Source organism: Ovis aries, chromosome 2 (genome assembly GCF_016772045.2).
Source record: "Ovis aries strain OAR_USU_Benz2616 breed Rambouillet chromosome 2, ARS-UI_Ramb_v3.0, whole genome shotgun sequence".
In the NCBI taxonomy this organism is placed as follows: domain Eukaryota; kingdom Metazoa; phylum Chordata; class Mammalia; order Artiodactyla; family Bovidae; genus Ovis; species Ovis aries.
The window spans coordinates 238,184,542-238,211,772 of NC_056055.1; the positions used below are offsets into that span (position 1 = coordinate 238,184,542).

Genomic DNA, 27,231 nt, shown 5'->3' on the forward strand with positions numbered 1-27,231 from the left:
AGACTCTGTACTCCCAGCACAGGGAGCCTGGGTTGCATCCCTGGTCAGGGAACTAGATCCCGCATGCTGCAACTAAAAGCTTGCATGCGACAGCTAAAGATCTCCCATGCCAAAATGAAGACCCAGTGCAGCTAAATAAATAAGTGACTATATATATATAAATATTTAAAGAAGATCCAGGTTTCTCTAACCCCAGGGCCCACAGGCTTTACCTTGTACATCATGGGGCCTCTGTATTTCTCTTACATGCTAGCATATTTTACAATGAATTTTTGTATGGGCTACACTCAAACCATACATGGGCTTCTGTGGGCAGAATGGGGCTAACAGTTTTTTAAGTAATTTATTTTGAACCATTAAAATTTTTTTTGATATGCACATGTTACAAAATTTAAAATATTGAAAATGGAGATGAAATGTCAGTGTCCCTCCCACTCCTGACCACAGACTGAACTCCTGGGCCTCTTCATCCCAGGCCACCCAGTGGTGGGTTTTTGTTTTTTGCGTTTTTGAGTACCCACTCAAGAGATAGTATATTCACATATAAGCCTTTGTATACATACCTGTACATACAACCCTTTTCCCTCACATGAACAGCATATTATTTATAGCATATTGTACTGCATTTTCTTCATTTACCAATTTATCACATAGATCATTCCCATCAGAAGTTTTTTTTAATGGTTACACATAATTACCTTAATTGGATGTACTATAAATTACAAACCTGTTCTCTATTGACAGACGGGTTGTTTCCATGGTAGTGACAGCTTAAGAGAGTTCCCTCCCATATGCAAGTGCTTCTTTTCAAAACACTCCTGGCTCACTGTGTGCACAATCTTAAAGGAACGTCCTCTGCCTTCCTCTGCAGTCCCCTCCACTGCCAAGTCCTGTTCATCCATCTCTGTCTCTCCTGACATAGCTCTTTCTTCTCGTTTCCTCAGGCTACACTTCAGTTCTTCGCAAGCATCCCCCTAAACCTGCCAGAAGCCGTATCCCTGTCTCCAGGCAGCCCCGCCTTTAATAGATTCAGCACACAGCTTTAGGAACCATCTTCCAAAACCGCTTAAATGAGGCGACTTTATCACCACTGCCAGAAAAGCTGAAGCCATGGAGCAAACCATTATTTATCAAACTCAAATTCCACAGTTTAGACCACAAGAGGGAGAAGGCGGAAGTACACAACGTTAACCGAATGTCTAGGAACACACCAAACACTGTCCAGACATCATTTCACTTCATCCCTCCCCAAAACTTGCAGTCGTAGGTAGTACTAGCCCCATTTTACAGGCAGGAAAGAGAGGCTTAGAGATTAGTGATTTGTTTAAAGTTATCCAGCTAGTACATGGTTTAGCTAGGATATAAATTCCACTTGTCTAATTGCAAAGAATGTGCTTTTAATCGGCAAGTGACAGTGCTTCCCAAAGGTGGATGTCATCACCCAATTTATGGTGATGTGAGGATTAACCGAAAGGATTTGTGTGAAACCAGCCAGCCAGAGCTCCACACGGCCACCTCCTTCCCGTCATGCGGGATTCAGCTAAAATGTCACCTTTTCAGAGAGGATTTCCTTGACTATTCCAGGCCCAGAATAGCAACTCTTCATGTTATCGTATATTGTCTGACTCTTGATCCTATTTTAGTTTCTTTAAAGCTCTTATCACTGTCTGAAACGTGTACATCTGTGTTTTATTGCCTGTCTCTCCAGACTAGAATGTCAGTTCCAGAGAGAAGGGCCCGTGTCCACCCTGTACATTGCTTTGGCTTAATACATAAATGCTCAAACAAATACTTGCTGCAGGAATGAATAAACAGTTCAGTTTATAGACGGGAAAGTTTTTTGCACTTTTGGCTTCTGTGAATGAAAAAGGAAATGACTCAACCTAAGCAAGACGAGTTCATTCAAATTATTAACAAGGAAGGAGAAATTTTACTAAAAGTTGGAAGTAAATAAAATTTTAAGCACTAAATTCTTATATGATTTTAATTGTAGTAAATTCATTATAATTATTTTAGCTCTTACTTACTTACTGAGACTTCCGTGGTGGCTCAGACGGTAAAGCGTCTGCCTACAATGTGGGAGACTTGGGTTCAATCCCTGGATCGGGAAATCTCCTGGAGCAGGAAATGGCAATCCACTCCAGTATTCTTGCCTGGAAAATCCCATGGATGGAGGAGCCTGGTAGGCTACAGTCCATGGGATAGCAAAGAGTCGGACACGACTGAGCAACTTCACTTTCTTTCTTTTACTTACTTACACTTTCAGGTGTGGTGTTCAAGTACCGTCTTACACAAGTTTCACGACAGAATCATGAGGTAGATGCTAAAACGGTGCAGGTGGGCGTGGGGGGTGGAGCGGGGCATCAGGGTTCCCAGATGCTCATCCGCTTGTTTAAGTTAATATATGGAGAAGCTGGGATCTGAGCTCACGTTTGTTTGACCCAAAGCCCATGTTTTCAACCATCACACTGGATTGTCTTCCCTAACTGAACTGGGTGACTATAAGCCATCAGATCCAAGATAATTTTGCTTTTAATAAAGTATCTGGGGACATCTTGAGATGAGTGATCTCTTCTGAAAAGGACTGCCCCAGAAAAGCCTAGCATTATTTGCAGCAAGTGATGAGAAACCCTGTGTAGAGAGGTGATACATCATGCTTACTGGATAGTCTCTGGTTCTGAAACACTGAACCATGTCCCACCTGGGCAGCCTCGTATGTGATGGTCTTGGTCTCCGTGTGGACGATAGGGACGTCTTTGGTTGGAATTTCACTTTTCACAGCATTGGCAGTGTCTGAGATGGTGACAGTCTGAGTCTTCACCAGGGGAGGCTGTGAGGCAGTAAAGAAAGAGAGTTACCAGAGTCCTCTGAAGGCTGTGGCTAGCTAATCTGACATTGATCTGATCAAAGTGATTGCTCTGATCAAGCAAAGGGCTAGCTCAACCTCTGCCCAGGACTTGGACACTACTCCAGTGTAGCCCTGCCAAGGTGTCGAATCACCAAGGACATTAAAGGCCGGCGCTACGGTTCACTTTCGCAGGCTCAATGGAAAGCAGTAGCGTCAGACAGCTACGCGTGGTGATACAAAACACTTCAGATGGACCTTCAGAATTTGAGTATAAAACTATCTGCCAAAGAGCAGTCGCTTCTGCTTGTCCTTGTGACTGTACCATTAAAATTAAGGAAATCAGCCACATTTCCTCCCCTTAGTACAAATGGTACATGACATAGCACTGGCCTTGGAACACATTACCCTGGAATTCATTAACTTCTTTCAAATCAATGTCAGACATTCACTTTGGAGTTATTGAAAAGAAAACAGTATTGGGAAAAGTGGAGAGAAGAGAATCAGTTTTACCACCACCTGGTGATTAATCTCAGAATTTCCGAAGAATGAACTTAGGCGAAATATCATCAAAGGTTTCCTGTCCATCAGCTCGCCTTCCCCGAGACTATAAATCACCCTGAAACTAGCATATGATTGTGGTAGAGTTAAGTGGCCATCCACCTTAGCATAGGAGATTAGCGCCTACGATCACGGAAGCTCCCTTGAGTGCGGTCCGTGGGAGTGGTGGGCTGCACTGTGTGGCTGCAATACATAAGCCATTATTTGGGGCCTGACTCCTCATTTAAAAAGTCAATTACCCCTTTTAATTAATTAATTGCGTTTTGGGGGCAGGGTCTCAGAACACGGAAGGCCCCTCATCACAGAAGTCTCAGAAATTTGCCTCTTTACGAAGCCCGTTCTCAATCAAGGAAAAGAGTTTTGGGGGTAGTGTTAATGACTCTGAATACATTTCTTTGTAGTAATCAAGAACTGCGATTTTATTCTGTGATTTTGGAAAAGAGCCAAGAGGCAACTATCCTCACCACTGCCACCACCAGCTCCTCCACAGAGTAGATCCCGGCCCTCTCCCAGAGTGAGTCGTTAGACCTGCGTCACTGAATCAGTTACTACCTGGAAACTTCGAATGACGGTGGGGAACTGGTTACCCACACGAGAGTCAAGCAATGATCCGTTTTGCTTTCCCAGTGGCTCTCCTGGTGCAACACGTTGCTCACTACTCTCTGCCTTTTTGTCCCCAAGTTGCAGCTGGGAGGAAGCTGGTGAGACTGAGGCCTGTAAGGCACTGGCCTGTTCCTCCACTCCTATACACTCCCCACCGGGGCCGCTCAGCTCTTCCTTGATATCAAGAGAGCCAGCTGCCTCCAGCTCCTTCTCCTCTGTCTCCTTGCTGCTTACGGAGAGGGAGCCAAAGTCAAAGTGTTTTGGAGACTCCGGTGAAGCGGTCATTTGGCTCTTACTAGGAATTACTGAACGCTTGGGGCCCTCCCCTTCAGAGTCAGGGTTGGTAGATGGCCCCGGGGCCACGGCAGCCACCTCCTCGGTGCGAATGCCATTTATGTTCTACAAATGAATGAACACACACAAGAGCGAGAAGATTAGGAGCAGGTGGGGAACACAGCGAACTCTGAGAATCAACAATGATTTCTAAGAGGTCTCGAAAATATTAATACTAATATAAACCAGGAATCTTAGCTCCTGAAGGTGGTCAAAAGGAAGAATTACTTGCTGTTTGCTAAACACGTCAGCAGCTTAAACGATTCCAGCCTCATTTTGGTCACAGGTCTACAACATGGTTAATCTGAGAAATGATTTCGATGGGCCTCACAGAGGAACAAACAGTTTGTGTCACTATGCCCTTCTCTGTTAAAACATCCTTTTCATACTCAGAGGGGGCACTGTTCCTAAATACCTAACTCATTGCTATGCACAGGACACGGTGCAATTCATGAGTCGATAAAACATAGCTGGATGAGTCTGCTCTGATCGAAAAATGTTCCATACATCTCCAAGCCATATGTATCATCATGCTGGCCCATGATGGAGAAGCTGAAATCTAGACTTTGGTTGGCAGAGATACGGGAGGTGAGTACACCCAGCACAGACAATCCAATCATGGTCAAAGAATTAACTATCGTATCAGAAATAGTGAGACAATGCTTCTAAACAGAATAAACGTGACTTATCGGCAGTTGAGAAGTATTTCTCCACAGATGAATGACAATGTCAGCAACTCCTGAGAAAAATAAATCCTGGAAACACAGAGTTCCCTCCTGGGCTAAATGCCTCACATCAAAGGATAAACAGATCTAAAATAAGAACTTTCAAGAGAACGTGGAAGAGAGGATAACATCACAGTACGTGGACCTATTCCTAATGTTTAAAGGAAAGTGCTGTGGTTGGAAGAAGAGTAGGAGCTCACACTAGCAGGAAAAGAACATGGACCATTTGAGAAATGAAAATCTATAGAAGCCAAAGGTTAGGAAAACTGGCATGTGCTCACCAGAGAGCTATAAAGAAGCCACGCAGGCCTGAAATTTTGGTAAAATCAATTTACCATATTACATGCCATATAGGAAATTAACAGAAAAGCACTCTTTTAAAAAGGTGTTCCTGGAATAAACAACTTATGCTTGGACCAGCCTACACGTTTTAGTACTGAAATCACACTATATGTATTATATATATATATTTTTTTAAATCATTAAATTGTAAACCAGTCTACACTGTGAAGAATATAAACCAGCAGTCTAGTAAGAGAAGAAAAGATCCACTGCACTTAAGAACTCCAGGCCAACTTTACTTCTAAGAACAGTCTAACTTAAGAGCATCTCAAAGCGGTACAAGTTGAACTGACATCAGGTAGGTCTTTCACTGACTGATCATGAATATTACTTAGGACATGAAAAATGGAATTGAAAGATGACAAGAGAAACTGTCTTTGTCTGAAGATGTATCAGAGATATATAAACTATTCATGCTAAGCATATATGAATTTCCTCATATTTAAAATGAGAGTAATACTTCGCTTGACTTACAGGGTTCTGAAAGATCAAATACAATAGTATATGAAAGCACTCTGTAAATTCTCAATTACCATGTAGATTCATTTAATTCAATCAACATTATCTGAGCACCAATAATAGGCTAGGGCCTGGGGGACACCAGAATGAGTTTGTTGTTATGTTACTAACACTCTGTACTACTTTCTAAGGCACTTATCTCACCGTTTCTTTCGAGTCAGACAAGCTGTTATGGAGCTGCCCAAAATAGACTCGCTGGTAATAAACAGATAGGCTTTCTCAAATTGCTGTATGCTAGCTCTAATGCTGTGAACAGCAAATCCAAACCCACTCACATGGAGAGGCTTCTCCAAATAATTGTCACAACTGAGATGGTTGATTAATAACCAGGAAAATGCCTAAGATAATCAAGGGAGAGCCAATTTTATACCAGTCCGACCAACTGATAGGTAGTGGTCTGTCATCAAGAAGCCATTTGTGAATCAAACATTGCTGAGGCCAGCACCACCTGGCCCAAAGTTGCTTACTGCTGAGAAAAAATTAGATAGGTCGATCATTTTTTTTTCAAAGCAGGAATAGAGGAGACCAAGGGTAAAAGCTGTGACCACAGTAATATCAATTCAACAAATATTTACTGATCACTGAATACATATTAGTCATTGGAAATAAAAGGAAAACTGATAACAGTTGGGTTGGATTACTACTTAGAGCACTCTCACATATGGTCGAATCAGCCGCTCCAGTTGGCTCTGCTGTCGAGATCTCAGGGACAACGCAGCCAACTACTTACTGGACACTCTCCCAGGCATATGGGATACAATATGCCCCAAACTAAACTCATCAAGTCCGCTTTAGTATGTCCCTTATCTGCTCTTCTCTATTCCCACACTTCACGTCTTCATTCAGGCTTTTATAATGCCTCATCCCGCTTACTACTAATGCCCTAAACAAATTTTCTTTTCCTTCTTCCTTTCTCATCTCAATCCTTTCCTGAACACATCCTTGATTCTGCTGTGAAAGTGTTTATTTCTAAAAATGAAACATTGAAAATTCCATTTTTCAGTTTAAAGTCCTTCAGTGACTCTTCACTGACTTTTGGGTAAAGTTCCCAGGTCCTTTTCTAAGACACAGAAAATACTTTAAAATATGACTCTTATCTCTCTCTCCAGCTTCACCCTGCTATACCTCCACACACACCCTTCTCCTTACTAACTCAGGACAATTTGCAATTCTTAGAACAGAGCATGCTTCCTTAGCCTCTGTTCCTTTGTCAATATTGTATTGTTCCTTCTGCCTGCAAGTCCATACTCAACTCATGTTAGTTCTTCTGGAAGTTTTCTCCTGGATGCCTAAAGTGTGTTTAGATATCATGACTCTTTCATTCCAATTGACCCTGTCATTATTGATTTAGTCATCTGTCTTTTCCATTAGACTGAGCTCCTTGGGGGATAAGGCCTTCTATAGTTCTTAGCTCTATATCTCTCTTGCACAGTTTTTGGCACATAATAGATGTTCATTAAAAACTTGCAGAAATTATACTAGATAAATTCAGGAGCCCTGAGAACTGTTTTGCCTCGAGCTATTTAAAAACTGAAAAGGCTTGTTTAGAAAGAACACAAAAAGTGGCTCACTTGCCCAGACCAGCATTCAATGTTCTACATCAGTAAAATAAGAGGAAAACTAACATTACCGCATATTCACCATGTGACAGTTACTCTAACAAGTTTTCTCTTTTCACTTTTCACAACCTCATTACGAGGTAGTCACTATTTCTATTTTATAGATGAAAAAATGGAGACGGTAAGCAGGTGAGAGCTAGGAACTAATGGAACTAGAGTTTAACCTAACCCTAAGGTCAGGGTCTGATTCTAAAGGCCATTTCTTCCCACGGCAACGGAAAGTATTTCTGGTAGGCCCAAAGGACATGTCGTATTACATTCAAAAGAATATAAAATAAACCTGACTTTTCTTTTGGGAAGTACAAAAATTGCCCAAAGTCCTCTTAGCAGAGTCTGATTGTAGTGGCTGACACCATACTTTGAAACATAAGCAGATGGCTGGAAAGCCAGAAGAAGAGACTGGGGCAAAAAGAAGATATAAAATCCTTATGACATAAGACACCCACAATTTGGCATCTAACATGAGTAAAGAATTTTAACTGACAGTGCTGTGCCTTTGGCTATGACCATCAGCATGGACCATTGGATTATATAAGATTCTGCACAGCTCCATATACCAAACTGGCCTGGAAACTTTAAACAGATCTTCTGAAGGATAAGTCACAAGGTTGTCTAGTTGGTTTCAAGAATATGAGAAGGAAAAATGTTAGACCAGTATTTAAGTGAGCAGGAACATTGTTTGACTGAAAACTCTGTTTTACTTAAGAAGTCAATAGTTCCTGCTAAGTATGATAAATCAGTATTTTCTTTGGGGGAGAAAAAACTCTTGATTTTTTTTTGAAAAAATTTTTTCCCCTAAAGGGCTTTCTCTTGAAAATGACTTACTCAAACAGATTATGTCACAGGATCATCAAGCCCTGAGCATGTATGTGCCTTTATGAGTTATAAATAACCTCTCTCTTGACTTAGGGATTACAGCTATTATTAAAAGTGGGGTATGGGTGTTTTATATGTATTTTTCTGTTATTTCATTAAATGCAATCCAGAGTCTTCCTTTTTAGGTTATTTTTGAAGGAAGGGATTTATATATTTTATTGAATAAATACAGTTATGCTGACAAGACCCTCTTATCCTATAAGCATCACAATGAAGATAAATCCTGAAATCTTTCTAAAATTTTGCTGCATAAGCAAGAGCCATATACTCTTTTTCTTTTTTTTTTTTCCTGGAGGGTCTGTGTAGTAATTCTCTCCATTTTGTCACTTGTTCTTTGCTTAGTAAAGTCCAATTTTACCTTTAGATGGCAATGGGAAAATAGTTCCTGTCTCTGTTTAAAAAAAAAAAAAAAGAACCTGCTATTGTCTCACTTTATCTTCATATATATTAAAATCCTGGGTAGGCAGTTAAGGACCAAGTGAAGAACAGCAACTTTTTCACTGTCAACCTTGTTACACGATTCCGGGGATATACTTTGATTTCAGGACCATGATTACATTGTTGGAATGAGGGAAGAAGGCAAAAATGCGAACTTCAAAGACTAAATCTTCCTCTTGATAATATACTATGTTTTATTTCTTATCCATTTAAGAATTATACTTTCTAATATGTGTAATTATACACATGAAAAAGACCTCAAGGTATACTAAAATATCAATAGAGGTAGGACTGCAAGTAATTTAATTTCTTTCTTTATGTTTTTCTGTATTTCACAAGCTTTTTAAAATGAATATGCATTACCTTTATAATAAAAATGCTATTAAATGATTTTTCTTATGCAAGCTTTTACGCTGGTTTCGTAATGAAATGATCTGTAAAACCTGAGGAGTCTGGTAAACTATATATGAAGGAAGTGATAATAAATTCTTAATATCCTCCAAGCCTTTGAAAACAGTTAAAAATAAACCTTAATGGTTTCCTAAATGAAAAAGCAGTTAATGGAAATAATAATAAGAAATGTCAGCAACTGGTAATAGTATACAAATTCTTTTATATGGAGAATATAATATACAACACTAGTAATTTAGTGTTTTGAGTGGGGTTTGAAAGTCAAAGTCAATGGTGATGGACTTAATCTATTTGAGTGGAAAATATAGCTCAAATTTAAAGTGTAGCTTCATCACATTTTGTTAGAGATGGCAGTGATATTCTCAGGCGTATGAATAAAAATATGGCTGTATCTGTGAGTTGTCACAGATTTTCTGTGACTGTCTTGTTAGACATCTGAAGACACATGGAAAATGATCATTCACTTGCCAAAGTCACAAAAGCCACTGGGAATACAAAATATTAAAGTATCCCAAGACCTGATCTGAACATTAACTCTAGATTAGTGATATTGACTATGGATAAACATGTACTTCACATCAGAATGCTTTATATTTCTTTTGTGTGTGTGGGTTTTGTTTGTTTTGGCTGAGTACTCTATACCTCAGGTTGAAATCTTCTCTTACTAAAATTAAGTACAAGACATCAGAATGAACTGACCAAATTCAGTAAATAGCTGTTTAATTGTCACCTCAGAAGAGAATCCTCCTCTTTTAGGTGATTTTGAGATAAATAAAAGAAGGAAGTCATCCAATTTCCAGGGTACTTAGATTTAGCTGAATGAAGATATTAACAATGATATATACAGACAGCAGTTAAGTATGTCTGCATAATAAACTCGGAGCTATGTGGTGGTTGGGGCAATGATGGAAGCTTGGGGAGAAGGCAAACTTTTATCAGACTGGTGAGTAAGCTTAATTACAGTGTCTTGTGCGTGTGTGCGTGTGTGTGTGTGTGTGCATTTTCAGGTATTATAACATGACACTAAGCACTGAAATAAGCCAGTCAACAATGTTATTGAGTCCACCATTAGCAGAATTAGAGAGCTAACAGAACAATGTTAAAAGAAGGAAGAAAATAGAGTCACATCAATTACAAAGCTAACTTCTAAAGAGAGCCTTGGAATCAAAGGTATGTTTAAGTTTTCAGAAAAATGCTTCTCCTTCGTATTCTACTCAGTGTTTTCCAAGATCTACTTTTAGAATACCAATGAAAATTTTATCATCAAATATACACATGCATGTGCAAACAGACATTATAGACAAATTAAGAAATATTACACTTGCTGAAATTATACAGGACAAATTTTAAGAGAGGGGCAATTAACAGGATAAGGTGACATTTTATTTTATTAAATTGATTAAATTGAGAAGCAGGAAACACAAATGATGACTGCGAAAGAATTTTCTTAGTCTGGCCAGACCAAAACACAAATTCTGTCACTAAATGCATAACTATCCTGTCTTAACCCCCACTTTACCAGCGTCATCTTAAAGAGTCTCTAACACTCTCTTCCGAATCAACAAGAGTTTCACTTTTACATAAGTATACTTAGAGGCTTAAGCACAAAAAAACAGAAATACTCTTTGATGAAGTACAAATAATCATTACAGTTATAAAATGAATGTCTTTTGCTTTGATGACAAAGTGTTTCTAGTTTGTTTCCTTTTGGACCCCAATCTGATTTTCCTCAGAACTGGTACTTGAAATCTGATTTAATTACTGGGAATTTGAACTACTAATCTATCTGTTAATAATATTTCCAATAAATGTGTAAATGAAACAACTATTTTCTTCCAAACAAACTATTTTCTTCTGAATGATTTCAAAACCAAGAACCAGATTACCCCCAAGGCCAAAAAGAAGCCCTGAGACTCTGTCTCAACAATAGGCAAGGCTGCTTTTCTTTTTTCCTTCTGTATTTTGGCCGCATCATGGCATGCATGATCTTAATTCCCCAACCACGGACCAAACCCACGCCCTCTGCAATGGAAGTGCAATGTCTTAACTGCTGGACCACCAGGGAAGTCCCAAGGCCTCATTTCTTATGCACTTCTGCTGGTTCCTACTGACTGAAAGATCCTGTTTCAGGTTCTGAGACATTCTATGAAACAACTTGAGGGATTTAAGGCAAGTTAAGGGCAGTCCAGGGTTAATAAATCAACTCATTAGTGGTTGGGATCTTAAAGCACCATTTTTAATACACAGTTTTATAAATCACTAGAGTCTCACAAATTCCAGCCTTCTTAATTTACTTTCTGCAACTTTCATCACATTTTCTCTTGGGGACTAAGTGACTTAGGATATAGCTGTGGCGTAACAGAATACCATTGAACTGAAACATCAAAGACCTGCATTGCAGCTCTAGTTCTCTCACTTAAAAACTGCCTGTTCTTGAGCAGTCCTTGAACTGCCCTGAGACTCAGTTTTATCATATAAAGCCAGAACACCACTATATACCTGATATGGGTATCGTGAAGGATAACTGTGTCCTGTGTTCAAAATGAAGTGCTGAGCAAACACTAGATATTATTTGTCATTGTACTGTATTTCTCAAAATACTCCTTTTTGCAAAGAAACACGAACTGGAACTAGTCCCTGTATGAGTGTTTCTTAAGTATCCAAATTAGCCAACCCTATGGATTTAACTAATAGTAAAGGAAAGCAACCCTGAATATTCACTGGAAGGACTGATGCTGAAGCTGAAGCTCCAATACTTTGGCCACCTGATGGGAAGAGCCAAGTCACTGGAAAAGACCCTGATGCTGGGAAAGACTGGAGGCAGAAGAAGAGGGTGACAGAGGATGAGATGGATGGATGGCATCACTGACTCAACGGACATGAATTTGAGAAAACTCCAGGAGATAGTGAAGGACAGGGAAGCCTGGGGTGCTGCAGTCCATGGGGTCGCAAAGAGTTGGACACTACTTACTGACTGAACAACACCACCATGGATTTAACTAGGCCGGTCTTCCTTGCAGCTTAGCACGTTCTGAGTCAGGTTCTAGTTATATATTAGAGGATATCACCGGGTAGAACTTAGAAGAAATTGTGACAGAAGATACTAACTAAAACTGATACACTCTGAAGATATTTAAGTATTTCTGAGCCAAGATTCTCATGAAGAACACTGGATAGGCTGTTTTAATAGCTTTGAGAACATTTCTGATCAGTTACAAAAATTACTACTTTAGATGCTTCATAGATTTATTGCTGTTTCTAAGCCTAAAGTATATCTTTTTGTGTTACTACCCACAGATTCTGCTTCCAGAAATTACTGAATTTTCTGTAAAGAGGGGTTCAGAGTCAGCATACTGTCTCTATAATCACTTCACCCAAAGGAACCCTAAATCTCCTACATCTATTAAATTATCATTGGGTTTCCCATCTTCTTCCTTCTATTCTGCCATTCAATCAAGTAAAACCGAGAGTCAGAACTGACCTTGGAAATCATGCTTAATGATACGATCAAATCTGTAATGTCACCATCATCTTTGCAATGACTCTGTGGCCTGTTGAAATGCAAATATCTCAGGGAAAGTTAACACATTAAACGTTTATCAGCATTTCTGCATGTCAGAAAAAAAGGGGGTTGGGGGATTCGTTAGACTTACTTATACAATTTCAAAAAACAAATTTTGATAAGGCAAAGGGAATGAGCAGAAGGTGGCAGTGGGATTGAGGGGGAGGGGTGTGCACAGACACACATACACCCACATAGCACATTACCCTTGCTTTGCAAACCCAGTAAGAAATGCTTTGCACTGCAAATGCCCACAGAACCAGCAGGAATCGAGGTTATCTTGCTAAAGCACAGAAGGAAGATACCCAGCAGAAGAGTCCAGCTCCTGGTTCTGAACTAAAGTAAACAATAAATATTACAGTCACTTAAATGATCAAAATGTATTTAAATAACACCCCCAAAAGGTCTACAACATGCAAACTAAAAAATGTAGACTCCAATCCTGATAAAATCAGTTAATTGCGAGTGCTTTCTTTCCACATACTTCTCTCTAACAAAATATGGCAAGTTTATGTCTTAGCAAAGATTGGCTTTAAGTGCCTTGGGAAAAAGCTCTAAAAAACAAAACATATATCTTTATACATTTACTGTATTATTAATATTTATAATCTTATCCCTATTTTGAAAAATTAATAATATCAGTATTTCCCCTGGTTGTATAACAATGCTAACCTGGTGATTTTTTTTTTTAATTTGTTAAGTTAAAACAAATGCTTTTAAAGGGGCACTTGCAATAAGAGATAAATCAGATGTGGTAATGGCTTCTTTTGTAAAAGCCATGTGTAAACAGCACATAAAGATGACAGGTCAAGCAGCAGTAGCCCATTCTTCAGCCAAAAAAGGAAACCAATGAAGAAAGGAGAACCAAAATCACCCAAAAGAAAAACACCCTCTGGCCCCTCCACTCCCAAAAGCTTCATAAATAATAGTTTTGATACACTTTTGGTGGAAAACTCAGATCAACTGGCAGTTTAGAAAAGGATATTAGGATCACAAGCACTCAAGATGGGGATAAACTAACAACAGAGTGGACAAGCAGCTAGCAAAAGATGGTTTTAAAATCCCATCTTTCCTCTCCAGTGGTTTTTTTTTTTTTTTTTGCCACACTATACAGTGAAGAGGGATGGAACCCGGACCCCTGACAGTGAAGCACAGGGTCGTCGTAATCACTGGATTGTCAGGGATTTCCCATCTATGGTGTCATTCCTAATCATACAATATGTTTATCTTCATCCTACATTTTCTTTCTTGTCTATGTCCTCTCCTACTTTTTTTTTTTTTTTTTTTAATAAAGCTAGTGTGCTACTGGTGGTCCTTGGCTAGAAATACATCCTTGGGGTGCTCGCTAGCTTCTCCACAAAATGTGAGTCATTTTCATGGTTCACTACTATTCTCTGTCGTATAAAAACTACATCTGGACAAAGGAGCTTATTTAGGAAGACATTGGCCTTTATTAAATTACAGTTGGTAGAACTGCCTACTGCAGGAAAATCACTCTAACGCAGCCTTTCATGAATGCCAGCAAATGGAATTTGCCAATGACAATTATCCTTCAAAAATAGTTTTTATCATTTCCTAAATAGTGCTGTTATTAGATTATCCCCAGAATAGGTGAATGCAAAAGCAAATTGCTGTAAAATATCAGTGCCTGATGCAAAATTTTAACTATTACATAATAGAAAATTTTGCCTTAACACTGCACTCACCAGCAAGGACTCCACAGATCAAATGAGGGCTCTCAAACCTAAATAGAGCTATAGAAATCAAAGTGATTGAGCATATATTAAAGGTTATACTAAACACATCTAGGAGACCAGAAGCCTTTGGTCAGCCAATTTTATTTCATTATACTAAGAAGGGTTGAGTTGAAGAGAAGAGATGGAGAGTAAGAATCTATAATCAGCAATAACAACTCTGATCACTTAGTATGGAACACAAACATATTTGGCAGGATTTCTCAGAAGTCCCAATTCCAAAAATGATTAAAGCCATAATAAGCACTTAAGAAAAACATGATACCCCGATCTGATATCTAGAAAATAGCATCTTGGTTCCACAGAACTACATACAACAGAAAACAAGGATCAGATATTAATTAGCTGTGTCTTCTTTTCCTGAAAAATCCTATAATAATGAAAATGGCTTTCCCTGTTAACATTTTCAATCAATTCCCAAAAGGAATATAGAGAAACACTACAAAATTTTGTATTACTCAGACATGGCCACAAGGTACATGCTTTGTGCTAGTAAATAGACCACTTCAAAATGTGTAATGTTGGTTTTAAGTAACCACCTGGGTAATACGATAGAACCTAGGACTGTGAGAGTAAGATAAGAGGTAAGGTTTGCCCATGGTTAAATAAGAGATTGAGCAGTGAGCCTTCTGTTAATTATAAAAGCAAGCTCTCTTCACACCCATATGTCCATACCTGTCCATCTGCTGTAGTAAAAAGAGAGAAAAGGAAAAAAAAATCTCTTTTTCCTGTAACATATCTTCATTTCTCAGTATGATCAGAGAGGTATTAATAACTACTAATTTGTAGAGTGCTTCTTAAAAAAAAGACAAATTTAGCATATTAAAAATGCTTCTAACAGATGTGATAATTACATGTGTTGTAGTGACTGATTATGTGGGGTAGAAAAAAGTTATTTTTAAAACTTGGTATAAATAAGTCAAATCATTCCAAAGCAAATTTAAAACATTAATATTCTCAGAACTGAATGCATGTCAATAAATTATGTCTGTTTTAGGACTGAGCATAAGACAATTACTGGGCCACAGAAAAGAGTGAAAATATGGGGAAAACAAGAGAATTGTTCTAGAAAGACTGGCTGACAGTATCTCTTGCTGATTTGCTGAAGCAGAGGTTCCTCCTCATCCCGCTTTTGGGTAGTGGGTCTATGTATGTGCAGGATTGCTGACTCCTGTTTCTTTAATGATTAGTATCAACCAGAATCAGACTTGCAATAAGATTTATTCATGATCAATTTACATAATAACAGAGCAAGTAATGTGAAAAAACATCAAAGAAAATATCCCCCAAAGAGAAGTATATCTTGCTCAACTCTAATGGATAAACAATTTATTTCACTGAGTGTCATAGCTGAAGGATCCTGGACCAGGGGACTCAAAGGAACATAGTTTTAGGAATGTATTACAGAGCACCTCCCAAAGCTAGTTATAGGCATGAAGAAATCCTTTAGAACACAACCATGTTGACTAGGGCACAAAGATGCCTCCAAAAGGACATAACTTTATTTTAACTTATTGATAAATACTGCCCAAGTAGGCCCTGAATTAGGGAATTCCTCTCAGAGAAATCTCTTTATTTTGAAAGGGGACCCTTTCAAATGTCTCCTTTAGTCCCCCAACCTTAAACTTACACACTATGGTGTACCAAAAGTTCAGAGTGAAAATCATGTCATCTTCTTACCATGTTCACTAGACATCTTTAAAACCTGGCCAAAGAGAAGGTGAATTTGGGAACCTTAAAAATCCAACAGAACAGAGGGGTTAACCGAATTTATCACTGAATATGTCAAGAGCACAGCTAATAGAGAACAGTCTAGAAACTGACAGAGGCAGGGGTGCTGCGGTAGTGTGATATTTTAGCTTATAGTTCACATGTATCCTGACTGCCAGATAAATAGGAATGAGTGCCTTGTCTTTTGTTTTCCATTTCTAATCATAAACAAGACCAAAAATACTTCAACACTGAATGAAGATGCTAAGTGACTACAGCTCTTTGAAACAATACAAAGGCATAAAGTCTAACTAACCAGTTTTGTTTCTCTAGACCTATGTTGGGGGGTCAGCAGACTACAGCTTACACCCAAAGCCAGCCCTTTCCTTGCTTCTGTACAGCTATGAGCCAAGAATGGTTTTACGTTTTTAAATGGCTAGGAAAAACACAGAAAAAATATTTAGTGACACAAATGATAAGAAATTCAGATTTCAGTTTGATTGGGACACATTCATGTTTCTTGGTTTATTATTGTCAATGCTGTTTTTACTCTACAACAGCAACGTTGAGTAGTTTTGACAGAGACGCTATGGCCTGCAAAGCCTAAAATGTTATCTGGTCCTTTACAGAAAAAGTTTGTGATCCCCTGGCCTATCTGATACACAAAAACTCTTGACAGCTCAAGTGTTTGATACATTTGGTGTTTTTATATCATGTAAAACACAAGACAAATGTACCAAACTGCTTTTGGAAATGTATTTTAGAAAAACAAAATGTCAAACAACAGGTACTCTAAATGATATCATACCCCGGGATGAATTTACACACATAAACAAGCACCCTGGTCTCGATAATATTGACAGTCTGTAATGAAAATAGTTGATTATTACCGTGATAAATGGACAAGAGCATTTAACTGAATCAAATTATAAGACATTAACAAGAGAGACTGACAACATCATAGAAGTGTATGTAGAGTCTTTGAATAAACCAAGGACTGTACAACAGGATTAACAGGAGGGAGAGAGGCGTCTGGGCTGAACAGGGATTGTTTGGGTTACCTGCGTGGGCCTGCAGGGATCACTTGGTACAAATTTGTGCCCCAGTACAAGAGATTCTAAGTGAAAAGTTAGACTTTATCCGTTATTGTAGAACTATTTAATTCAAATATTAATTATTTGTTATATATCTGAGATACAGAAGTATCTTTGGCAAAGAGCTAAAACAAGGTTTCACACCTCTGAGAACCTCATGGCTTTGAGGAGACAGGTAAAACTAAAAGAGAGAGATTAACATTTCAAAATTTTAGTATCACTTTCTCTGGTGGGGCTCTACATCATCATCAGAATGTTACACAAAAAGTAAGTTTCCGTAACTATATCATATCAAAGTGGAATAAATCAAAGCATGTGGGGGTATTACAGGATGCAAATCAGAGAAGGCAAGCAAACTTAGAATGCACACTCTGGGGATATGCTTCATGAGGGTACACTAATAACATCGATACAATCTTGTCAACAGGTTCTGGGCTACAAAAAGCTTCCAAAGCCACAAAAACAATCCCACACCAGCCCCAACTCCTTCATCTAACAAACAAACAAACACCCCCTTGTGCCCTGTGATCTATGGTGAAGTTGAGATCTCCAGGAACTTCACAATGTTCTTTTAGAGAGGGAGAGTCAATGGCTAGGGACATAAAACTGAATAAACCACTGGGAATTAACCAAAGGACAATGGAGCCAGAAAGAAAAAGAGCTGATTAAACAAGAAAAGCTAGAGGAAGAAAGCAGAAGGATAACCTGCTAGGGGGAAAGCTGGGACAGACCTGGATATCAGATGGTAAGTTATCTGAGGGCAAGAACTGTGACTCATTCCAGGACGACTTACTTTTAACTCTGTGAAGAGCTGATAACGTGGGAGATGGAAGATTCTTCAGAATGCCTCCATTTAGCACCCAGACTTTTGAAAGCTACAGGGAAACAGACTTTGACTGAATACATCAGTGATTAATACCCAAAGATCTGGGATGTCCAAAGACATAAGGTGTTATATCCTGGGAGATAATTAATCACAGGCTGGGAGACCACTTGGTCTCTGAATCTCTAAATGATACAGCACAGAAGAATTGAGCACTGGAAGGGAGAGGAGTTGGACTGGGGACCTATCCCATCCTAAAATTCTGATAATGCTGCCACTTTGCTTCCCATCCCTGCAATACACTGCCTAGAGGGCAGTGATTGAAGAATGGATATCAGTAAACAGTGCTTTGCCTTTAATTCTAATCCCCTGTGCTGCATTGAGACAGGATTCTGTATATATGGAAACTCTTCTTAAAAGAGACAGTAGAGGTGAAAATGAGGGATTTAACTGTATCCGTTATTGATTTGGGGTCCCTGAAAAGAGAGTTGGGACTCTATGCCTCTCCACCTCCTTTAATCTTTAAGAGTAGATTTAATCCTGTTATTTACCCCAAATGGGATTTTGACTATCAAAAACCGGAGAGCCCCCTTCTAGGATATCAATCACACAAGATTAGAAAAGCATTCTCAATGCAGATGTTTCCTTGGCAATTTGTCATCTGTATGTTTGGTTAGACTATTACTAAAGTTATTTAGCTTTCAACCTTTATTTCTGATCTGTGGGAGTAAAAAACCACTCTATTTTCTCTTCTTTTTATCTTTCAAGTTCTAGTATGGCAGGAATTTCATTTACAAAATGAAATACTCCATGAATTTTTAATTGCTGATCATAGCTACCCCTCTTCCTCTTCCAACCTGACTTCCTCACTTTAACAACAACTTCTTAACCATTTCAGGCATCCATTCCTAAGGTCCACATCAACTTGTTTCTTTTTGCATCACGTTCTGACGCAGTAAAAAGAAGATCCCAAGGCATGAGGGGTAAAAGCAGCAGAAATGAACCAGACTTATGGATACTCTTCCCTACGGTGTAGAGGAGGCAGATGGAGTCATCCCACAGATGAAGAGTTGTTTCTGCTTCTACTACGAAAACTACCAACAACAGGGCTCATCTGAGTGCAGTGTAAAAAAGCAGAATTTCCATATATAATAGAATCAACATAACAATAATCTCTCTCAGTGTGACAGAGAATGCTGCAAAGAACTTTGGGATTTTACAATTTCTATGAAGAAGAACAAAAGTGAAGAAAACTTGGTAGAAAAATTCTATATAGCTTTACTCTGCTCAATACTCTAGGCAAGAAAAAAAGCAACTTCCTAGTGTTTCATACTATTTTTGAATTTTCTGTCTTCCTTTCATAATTATGTGGTCACTGGTAAAGTCTAAATATAAATTTTGATTGGTTACGCCTTCAAAAAATAACCAAACCTCTGATGCAAAAAATGTCTTATATTCTTTTCTGTAGGAAATATTACAATAGTGACTTAGGAATGTAGGAAAAGGTGAATTGTCTTACATCCACAGGAATTTAAGTAACATTTAATAGGAAGTACAGTAATATTTAATAGGAAGAAATGTACTAGGATCTGAGATGACAACAAAATCTAGTCCACAGATAATCCCTAGTCTCATGTTAGTCAACAGAGTCAGTATCTTTTCCCTTCAAAACGTTTGCTAAAGATACAAAGAAGTAATAGAACTGACCCATGAAAACTGAAGCTCCTTCATAATCCACATGTCTAATAATCCATATGTCTAGCATAAGAAGATGGCTAAAAGACAGGTCCAAAATACAGATGCTGGATTTATTTTCAAGAATGGTCCACTCTAAGTATACCACAGAGGTAAGATGAATTGCTTAAGTAAGAATTCTTAACTTTAGTTGTTTAAGTGTTTGCTCAAATATCAATAAGGAGTAGATGGAAATAAATACAGCTATTTAATTGCTTACTTTTATTTTAAAAATATCCAGGAAGCAAATGTGTCTTTGCTTTTTTTTTTTTTTTTAATTTCTAGTCCCCAAAAGACCAAGCATTCCATGCCCACCAGAGCTTCTGGTTCCTGGAACATTCTCAAGAGGTAGGTTTGTCTCTATATTATTAGGTGGAACTCTGGGCACCAAGGAGTTAAGTCAGCTTCTCAGAGTCACCCTAGGAATAAACCAGTAGCAAAACCAAGGCAAAAACCCAAGACTTTTTACTTAGCCCCAGTTGCTTTTTATTCATCAACCTGCTGTTAAGAAGGTTGAAGAAAAAAAAAAAAAGGAGATTGAATCAAGCTAAAACCAACACACAGCTATTTGGATCTGTCTCTGGTATCAAGAATGAAATGAGATGTGAGAGGAAAACCAAGACTATTTACAGCTGTATGTTATACCTATGGACAGCAGTGTAAAATATTTTCCCTAAGATAACCGGACTGGCCCTTCTCTTCTCAACCATTCTTATTCTATTAACAGAAGAAAAGGCCTCTCCTTTGACCATCTGAGAACTCCTGCTGCTCTTCAGAAAACCAAAAAGTATTACTGGCTTACACTAGAATTTTAATAGACTTGAAATCAACTCCAGTACAAAGGGAAACACAACTCAAGGTGATGCTTTTACAATAATAACGAGTAAAAAGCTATGTACAAGGATGCAAACTGGAAATATAATCTGAAACAGTTTAAAAAGTATCAATAAAATCCTAATATTATTTCCTTGTTTCTCGAAAAAAATTTAAAAGAATCTAACTGATAACTATAGCTTTGTTATTTCATAAGGAAAGTTCCCATATGTCTATTTCAGATAAAGGGGAGTATTATGATGCTCACTTTCTGTCTTACAGAACAGCTCTGCAGTATCAGATTGATTTGAGGTTTCTCTTTCCTTGTTATGAGTATAAACAAATATGCTTAATTATAAAATATTTCTTATAAACAGACATAGCCTGTGACATGAAAGATATACACTTATACCAGACTTTAAATTTTAACTTGCTTTTCACTTCTTTCCCATCTTTTTGGAGAGCCTATAATAACCTAGTCACAGTTTTCAGGAAATGCCATAGTATTATTTCTACATGTCTCCAGAAAGAATAACAGTGGTGGGTATTGAAGGACAAAAGAGTCTTGGCTCTACTGTTCTCTGTCTCTTTTTTTAAACTCTAAGAAGCTACCACCTTAAAAAGTCTTGTTTAGAAGTTTCATCAGCTGGAAAGTGTTGAGAAGTAAAGTGCAATAATCTCAGTTTGACAACTCTATGAACTCAGATTTCAAAACAAATATTTGAGACAACATTAACCAAATCATCCACATTGGTACATTCAAGTGCCATAAAAAGCAGGCTACATGCAAGATTTCATTAATACTGAGGGGAGAAAAACAGGTTAGGCATCCGAGTTGGGTTGTGAAGAGAGAGCACACGCATATTTACCACAGGGAAGCCTTAAAATCAGCATGCAAACGGAAGACACGTACTTGTCACAACAGAGCCTTAGCTCACAAGACCATGGATTAAAGACAATTAATTTCAATGCACATGTAAGAATAAACAGGTCTGAAATCTATCAGAAAAACAAAATATATCAATATATAGTTTAACCTTATCATAATGGCTAAATATTGCTTTTAGCAATATAATTACTTAATTCAATAAAGAAGTAACACAGTATTCTGATTCAGAGAAGGGTATGCGTATGTCCAGATCTTCAAGAAATTTGTTATTCCAGGACTTTTGAAGATGGGCAGAGTAGTCTGGAAAATTCAGCCCTGGCTGGAGGTTAAAGGGCACCAGCACCATTTTCCTTACACCATCAACATTACATTTGTGGAAAATGCATTTAACTTTTGCAGACCTCTTCTGTACATTGGGCAGGATAAAAGTTGTTTGTCCCTGTACACCTCAGAAACTTACATAAGAAGGCCACGGAAGTCAAAAGCCCCTTTCAGAAAAAGGGTTTTGTATGCACTGGCTTGATATCTCAAGAAAAGGAGTGGTTATGGATTCATAGATTAAAATGTACCATTTTAAGGCTTTGGAAAGGTTAGCAAGTTGAATTTTTTTTTTTTAACTACAAAGCCCATGCCACACAAGTAACTATCATCAAACGTGTCTACAGGATACCCTGCTTTGTAAGAAGCACTGGAGAGGAGTACTGAGCAACAGTATACAGTAAGAACATGCAGGATAAAAGAATTAAAGCTTCTGGGGAAAGTACCAACCTGCTGCATGCTTAAATCCAATTTGCCTAAACTTGTTAAACTTCGGTGAGGAAAACTGGCTTTGGCAATCCATGGCTACTCCTTTGTACCCCATGATATATTGTCTACAAAGAGTAACATTGTATTGACAGAACATGATCACAAGCGCTCCCGTGGGACAGGAACTATCAAGGTCAGAGGGTAACACACAGGAGGTAACACAGTAGAAGCGAGCGACAAAGTTCAATGGTTTTAGTCTTGGCATTTCAGATGAGCCCCCTGTTTTCCGATCACAGAAAGACCAACCACCAGACAGCCAGTGCAAGAATCACGAGAAAAGACATCACGAAAGGAACACGAGGAGATGAAAAAGTACTAGAGTAGAGGTGGCACTTTTTGAGAAACTTGTGATCCTCAGGGATTGGAATAGAAACCTTGGGAAGAGTTTCTTCATTTTCTTGCTGGGGCAAGGCTCTTTCAGTAGATCTCTCTTGCCTTTTAATTTTCTCTTCGTCCTGCACTAACAGAGCACGTTCCTGTGTCTGCTTTCACGGTAGAAGATCAAGAAAGACAGAGAAAGATGAACAAAATGACAGATGGAAAATGCTCAAAAATGATACTTGGGGATGTGCAAAGGATTTGGGAAGATCTTTTGGACTCTGTATTTTACTTTGCTTTGGTAATTATCCTAGCAAAGTTTCTATAACACAGTAGGGTACTCAATAGGTAATTTTTTGAGTGAATGAATGAAGATCAGAAATCCTCAAAGTTCAAGGAATCACTGGACTTCATTAGTTACAGTATTTATTCCTCTTTTAAGGATATTCACACCAATTTTCAGTCATTTTTCATTGCTTTGGTGCTGCCAATTTTTCTTAGCTCAATTGGGCAAAGCCAATAATGAAACATTCTTCTTGCCATCAGAAAAGTTACTTTTATTACAAATAGAATGGCAGAATATAAAATGTTATCCTCGTATCTCTTCATATAGGCCTAAAAAAACTGCAATAGTTCATTCAGTATGGCAATTAGCTTTTGCTCAAGGGAATAAAAATCTTAATCCTATACATTTTAAAGATTGCAAAAAAAACACAGAAGTATAAAAGTTTATATGAGCCTCCAAGATCTACCAGAAAAAAATAAACCCTAACCCAAACCCTCACAAATCTCAATAGTTACAAACTCCCTCCCCACCCACTCAGAATCATGATTTTAAATAATAATAAGGACCATCACAAAGGTTTATACATCACATTAAGCAAACGTTTTTGATACTTTAAGGAAAATTATTTTTTCCCAATTGAGAAATTTTTCTCCCCCAGCAATTCCTGTACTCTGCCATCCAGTCAAGACAGATGTTTTCTATGAAAGGAAAAACTTGGCTCTAAGTTCTCTCAGTTGAGCCAGCCTTCTCTGATCTGTTCGGAAGTTCGACACTGGTTCTTTGCACACCCCTAAGTGATATGTATCAGGGAGAAAATAGCTGGGGGACTGGTCAGCAAAAAAAGGAAAAAAGGAAAATAAAGGATGCAAAATTAAAATGATTTTTAAAAGAACATAAGAGGGAGAAGAAAGACAACATAAAAAGAATAGGGTACAATTAAATTCGTTTTTCTCTCTGAATACATATTTACATCTTCATGCAGCTTTTCAACCAGCCATGCGCGGAAATAAGCAAATTGAAAGCTGCAAAATGCAGCAGTGAAAATGTTATATGTGTTAGGTCCAAAGGCGGTGGATATGAATTTACTAGTATAGCCAAAAGAAAAAAAAAATCACTGAGCAGCTGCTGTTCAGTTTTGGGGGGACTATCTGCTTAGTGCCATAACAAGAGCAAATTCTGATTGAGAAGCACAAGTCATAACAGCAGCTTTACCTCTGGCCCACCAACCTTTCTTTCCGAGGGAAGGACAGAGGTTTTCTTCACCTGGTCACACACAAATTATATAAAATTCAGTTGCCTTGCAATGCAACAACAATGCTGTCAAAGGTGGAAGAGGTATCCCCAGAGAACAGAAATACTGCCCTAATTATCAAAGAAAAAGTAAGATATGCCAGAAAGTGGAATTAACCTACATAAAAGGTTATCACAGTATAGTTCTTATTTATTACATTATTCATTTAGAGGGGTAATACCATAACACTAGAGCTAAAGTACTCCATATTGATCTAATTTAATTTGTAAAAGTCATTTCTTCAAAATCCACAGAATGAAACAGATATTCCCTAAATCAGCCCTGAGATGGTTTCTGAAGGGTTTCTATTAAGACACAAGATTATTTTCTGGAAATGGAGACTGGTTTGAATTTGCCAAACCTCATCCAAGAGGGTACTAAGTTACTTTTTCAAAGTATTTGAGCATCTTTTATTACCTGCAATGAGTCAAAAAGAAAACATATTTAGAAAATATGCAGTTATGGGTTGCAGGGTTAGCCAGGTGAGGTAGCAACAAGTGCTTTCTCATGAGGTCATGGGCTTATAGAAGGTCATGGGCACGTGCAGATTTGGGATACGGAACTAAGGACCAGGGAGTGGAGGCTGAGAGGACAGAGAATAGGAAAAATTGCATCCTATCATCCCTGGTAACTTTTTCACTGCCCACCATTCAGGAATTCTCCAGCTTCTTGGTGAAGTGGGTTCAACTCTATTTGGAGAGCTATTAGCCAATTTTAATCACAGTTTGAAAAATATAAAATGTATCCTTTGTGAACAAACTTACTATCTTCTCCAGTTCCAGAAACTAAACAGTAAGTTGGAATAGTTTACCATGAACTCTGAATATAAAAACTAAATTTTGAAAAATTATTAAGATATCACTCTACCTTTCTTAAATAGAACTGCTATTGTTTTCAGGGAAAATCAGCACATAATTTTAAAATCATTACACTGTGACTATGACTATATATATACATACACACACATACATACTTAACCTGTACAGGGTAAGATTAAGTAAAGGATTTTTTGAATATGTGCTCAAAGTAACTTTCAATATGTTCTCATTACACAGATTCATTTATTCAGGTGTCGGATTTCTAAAATGGGGAATGACAACAACAATAGAAAAAGGACAGCCTCTAAAAGGTATCACCACTTCTAACTGTGACTATCTTAAAAAAAGCAGTATATTAAATTTGATGTTACTCATAAAATAAATCATCAATAGTTCTTCTAAAACTGAAATACAATCATTAAGACTTGGTATTCCCCATTTTCTGGCTTAGAGGCCGCCTCAGTTTATTATATAATTGTGGTCAACCATTCCAGACATTTCTAAGTTGTGCAAGTGTTCAAACAAAGTTTTTAAAAAATGCTTATCCCTTTCCAATTTTGATCTTACTAAATTTAGTAAACTCTCTGGCCCTTGAAGGCACAGTTGGGACATAAAGTTCTACTGGCTTATGGTCAATTTGTAAACATACACTAGGCAGAAGCATGCAGCTGCAGAGACAGATCTCAGGGCCTAATCATCAACCAGTTGCTCTAAATGGCTCCCATGACTGGACTGGGTGGTTCACGTGACTTAAAAAGTTAAGTGTCTGATCACGAATGCTTTAAAGCAGGAATGAACTGATGAGACACCAAAGCTAGATTTCAGCTCTGAACTTTCAGATACAGATTATCAATATACAAAAGCATTTATTTCACTCATTCTCACAATTCATCACACAGACAAAGTACTCACTCCTTCTCCTGTAGGGATCTGCCCATTGATGTTAAGTGTTCGAAAGGGAGAGTGAGTGGATAAGCGTTTATCCCATTCACTAGGCCGTGGTTCTGGTACGGATTCCATGAAGTTCTTTTTCAGCTCACTGATGCTGGCATGATGTTTTTTGATCTCTTCTTGACTTTTGTCTAAATCCTATAGTTGAAAGGACAAAGATGCAAAACAATGAATACTCAGGGAAAAGCCCACATCAATGGAAGCCCACAGAATACTATGGGCACGGGTAGAAAATAACTCCACATCCAGGATAGATGTTATTAATCCATAAATTGCATTCAAATTGTAAATATACAATATGGTATATTTTCTTGTCTTTTTTTTTTTTTCAACATGGTGCTTTTCTTGGAAGCAGTAAAGCATCATCACCCTATAGCTCTTAGCAGTTATAGAACCCATAAAAAGCTCACTCCTTAATGTTACAACTCTTCTTCCCATCATGTCACAGCACTGGATCTCCAACTCCTCATCCCAAGCAGGTAATCCTACAGCCCAATCAGCCTCAGCTTGATAGGAACTGATTAAGGCTCAGCTCAGGCAGGATGGAGATAGCGATAGATAAGGAGAAACTGTTAAACGAAGGACGTGGTGAAAGATTTGACCCCCACCACTGGCTGCCTTGCCTTAATGAACTGCAACTAACTGCACAGTATCCCTCTATCTCTACCTGGAGAGAATTTTGCTTCCTTATTACCTGGTGGCTGTTGTTGGGTTTTGGTAAATAGGAATAACCCCTTCTTAATACAAAAATGTATTATTGAAATTCCTGGCTCAAGCCTCCGGAGCAGATTGTTACTATCTCTGAGTAATTACTCGGGGATATACAGTATAATGGAATTTTTTTCTTTGTCAGTACTATCCACACCCACTAAAAGCCTTATGTTTTCTACCTTCTCACAGCTTTACTTCATCCCTTAGTACCATTCAAAATAGGAACTGTCTTCTAGTTACTGTCAATGGATGGGGAGCAGTTTAATAAGAACTTGTCAAATACCTTATTATGTCTCACTGACAACTTAAAATAACTATTGGAGCAGATGCGACTACTGGACAACTAGGGAAAAACTCTCATGGGGGATATTCCAAGGAGAAATGATCAAAACTGGACA

At 38.2% G+C, this 27,231-nt stretch overlaps 1 protein-coding gene across 50 annotated transcripts in view; it reads right to left on the minus strand.

Annotated features, from left to right (window-relative positions):
* Positions 1-27,231, minus strand: part of EPB41 (erythrocyte membrane protein band 4.1) — a 184,682-nt gene that overhangs the window by 12,572 nt on the left and 144,879 nt on the right. For 12 of the 50 annotated variants that reach the window (XM_060411393.1, XM_060411384.1, XM_060411380.1 and 9 more), the window contains 3 exons: positions 26,084-26,260; positions 3,959-4,408; positions 2,702-2,830 (listed from right to left, as the gene is read on the minus strand). In XM_060411393.1, coding sequence (XP_060267376.1) covers positions 2,702-2,830; positions 3,959-4,408; positions 26,084-26,260 — 756 coding nt within the window. Of the gene's footprint in view, positions 1-2,701; positions 2,831-3,958; positions 4,409-22,832; positions 22,941-24,274; positions 24,326-26,083; positions 26,261-27,231 lie in introns of all 50 variants that reach the window. The other 38 variants (XM_060411387.1, XM_060411381.1, XM_042244466.1 and 35 more) reach the window with 7 other exon arrangements.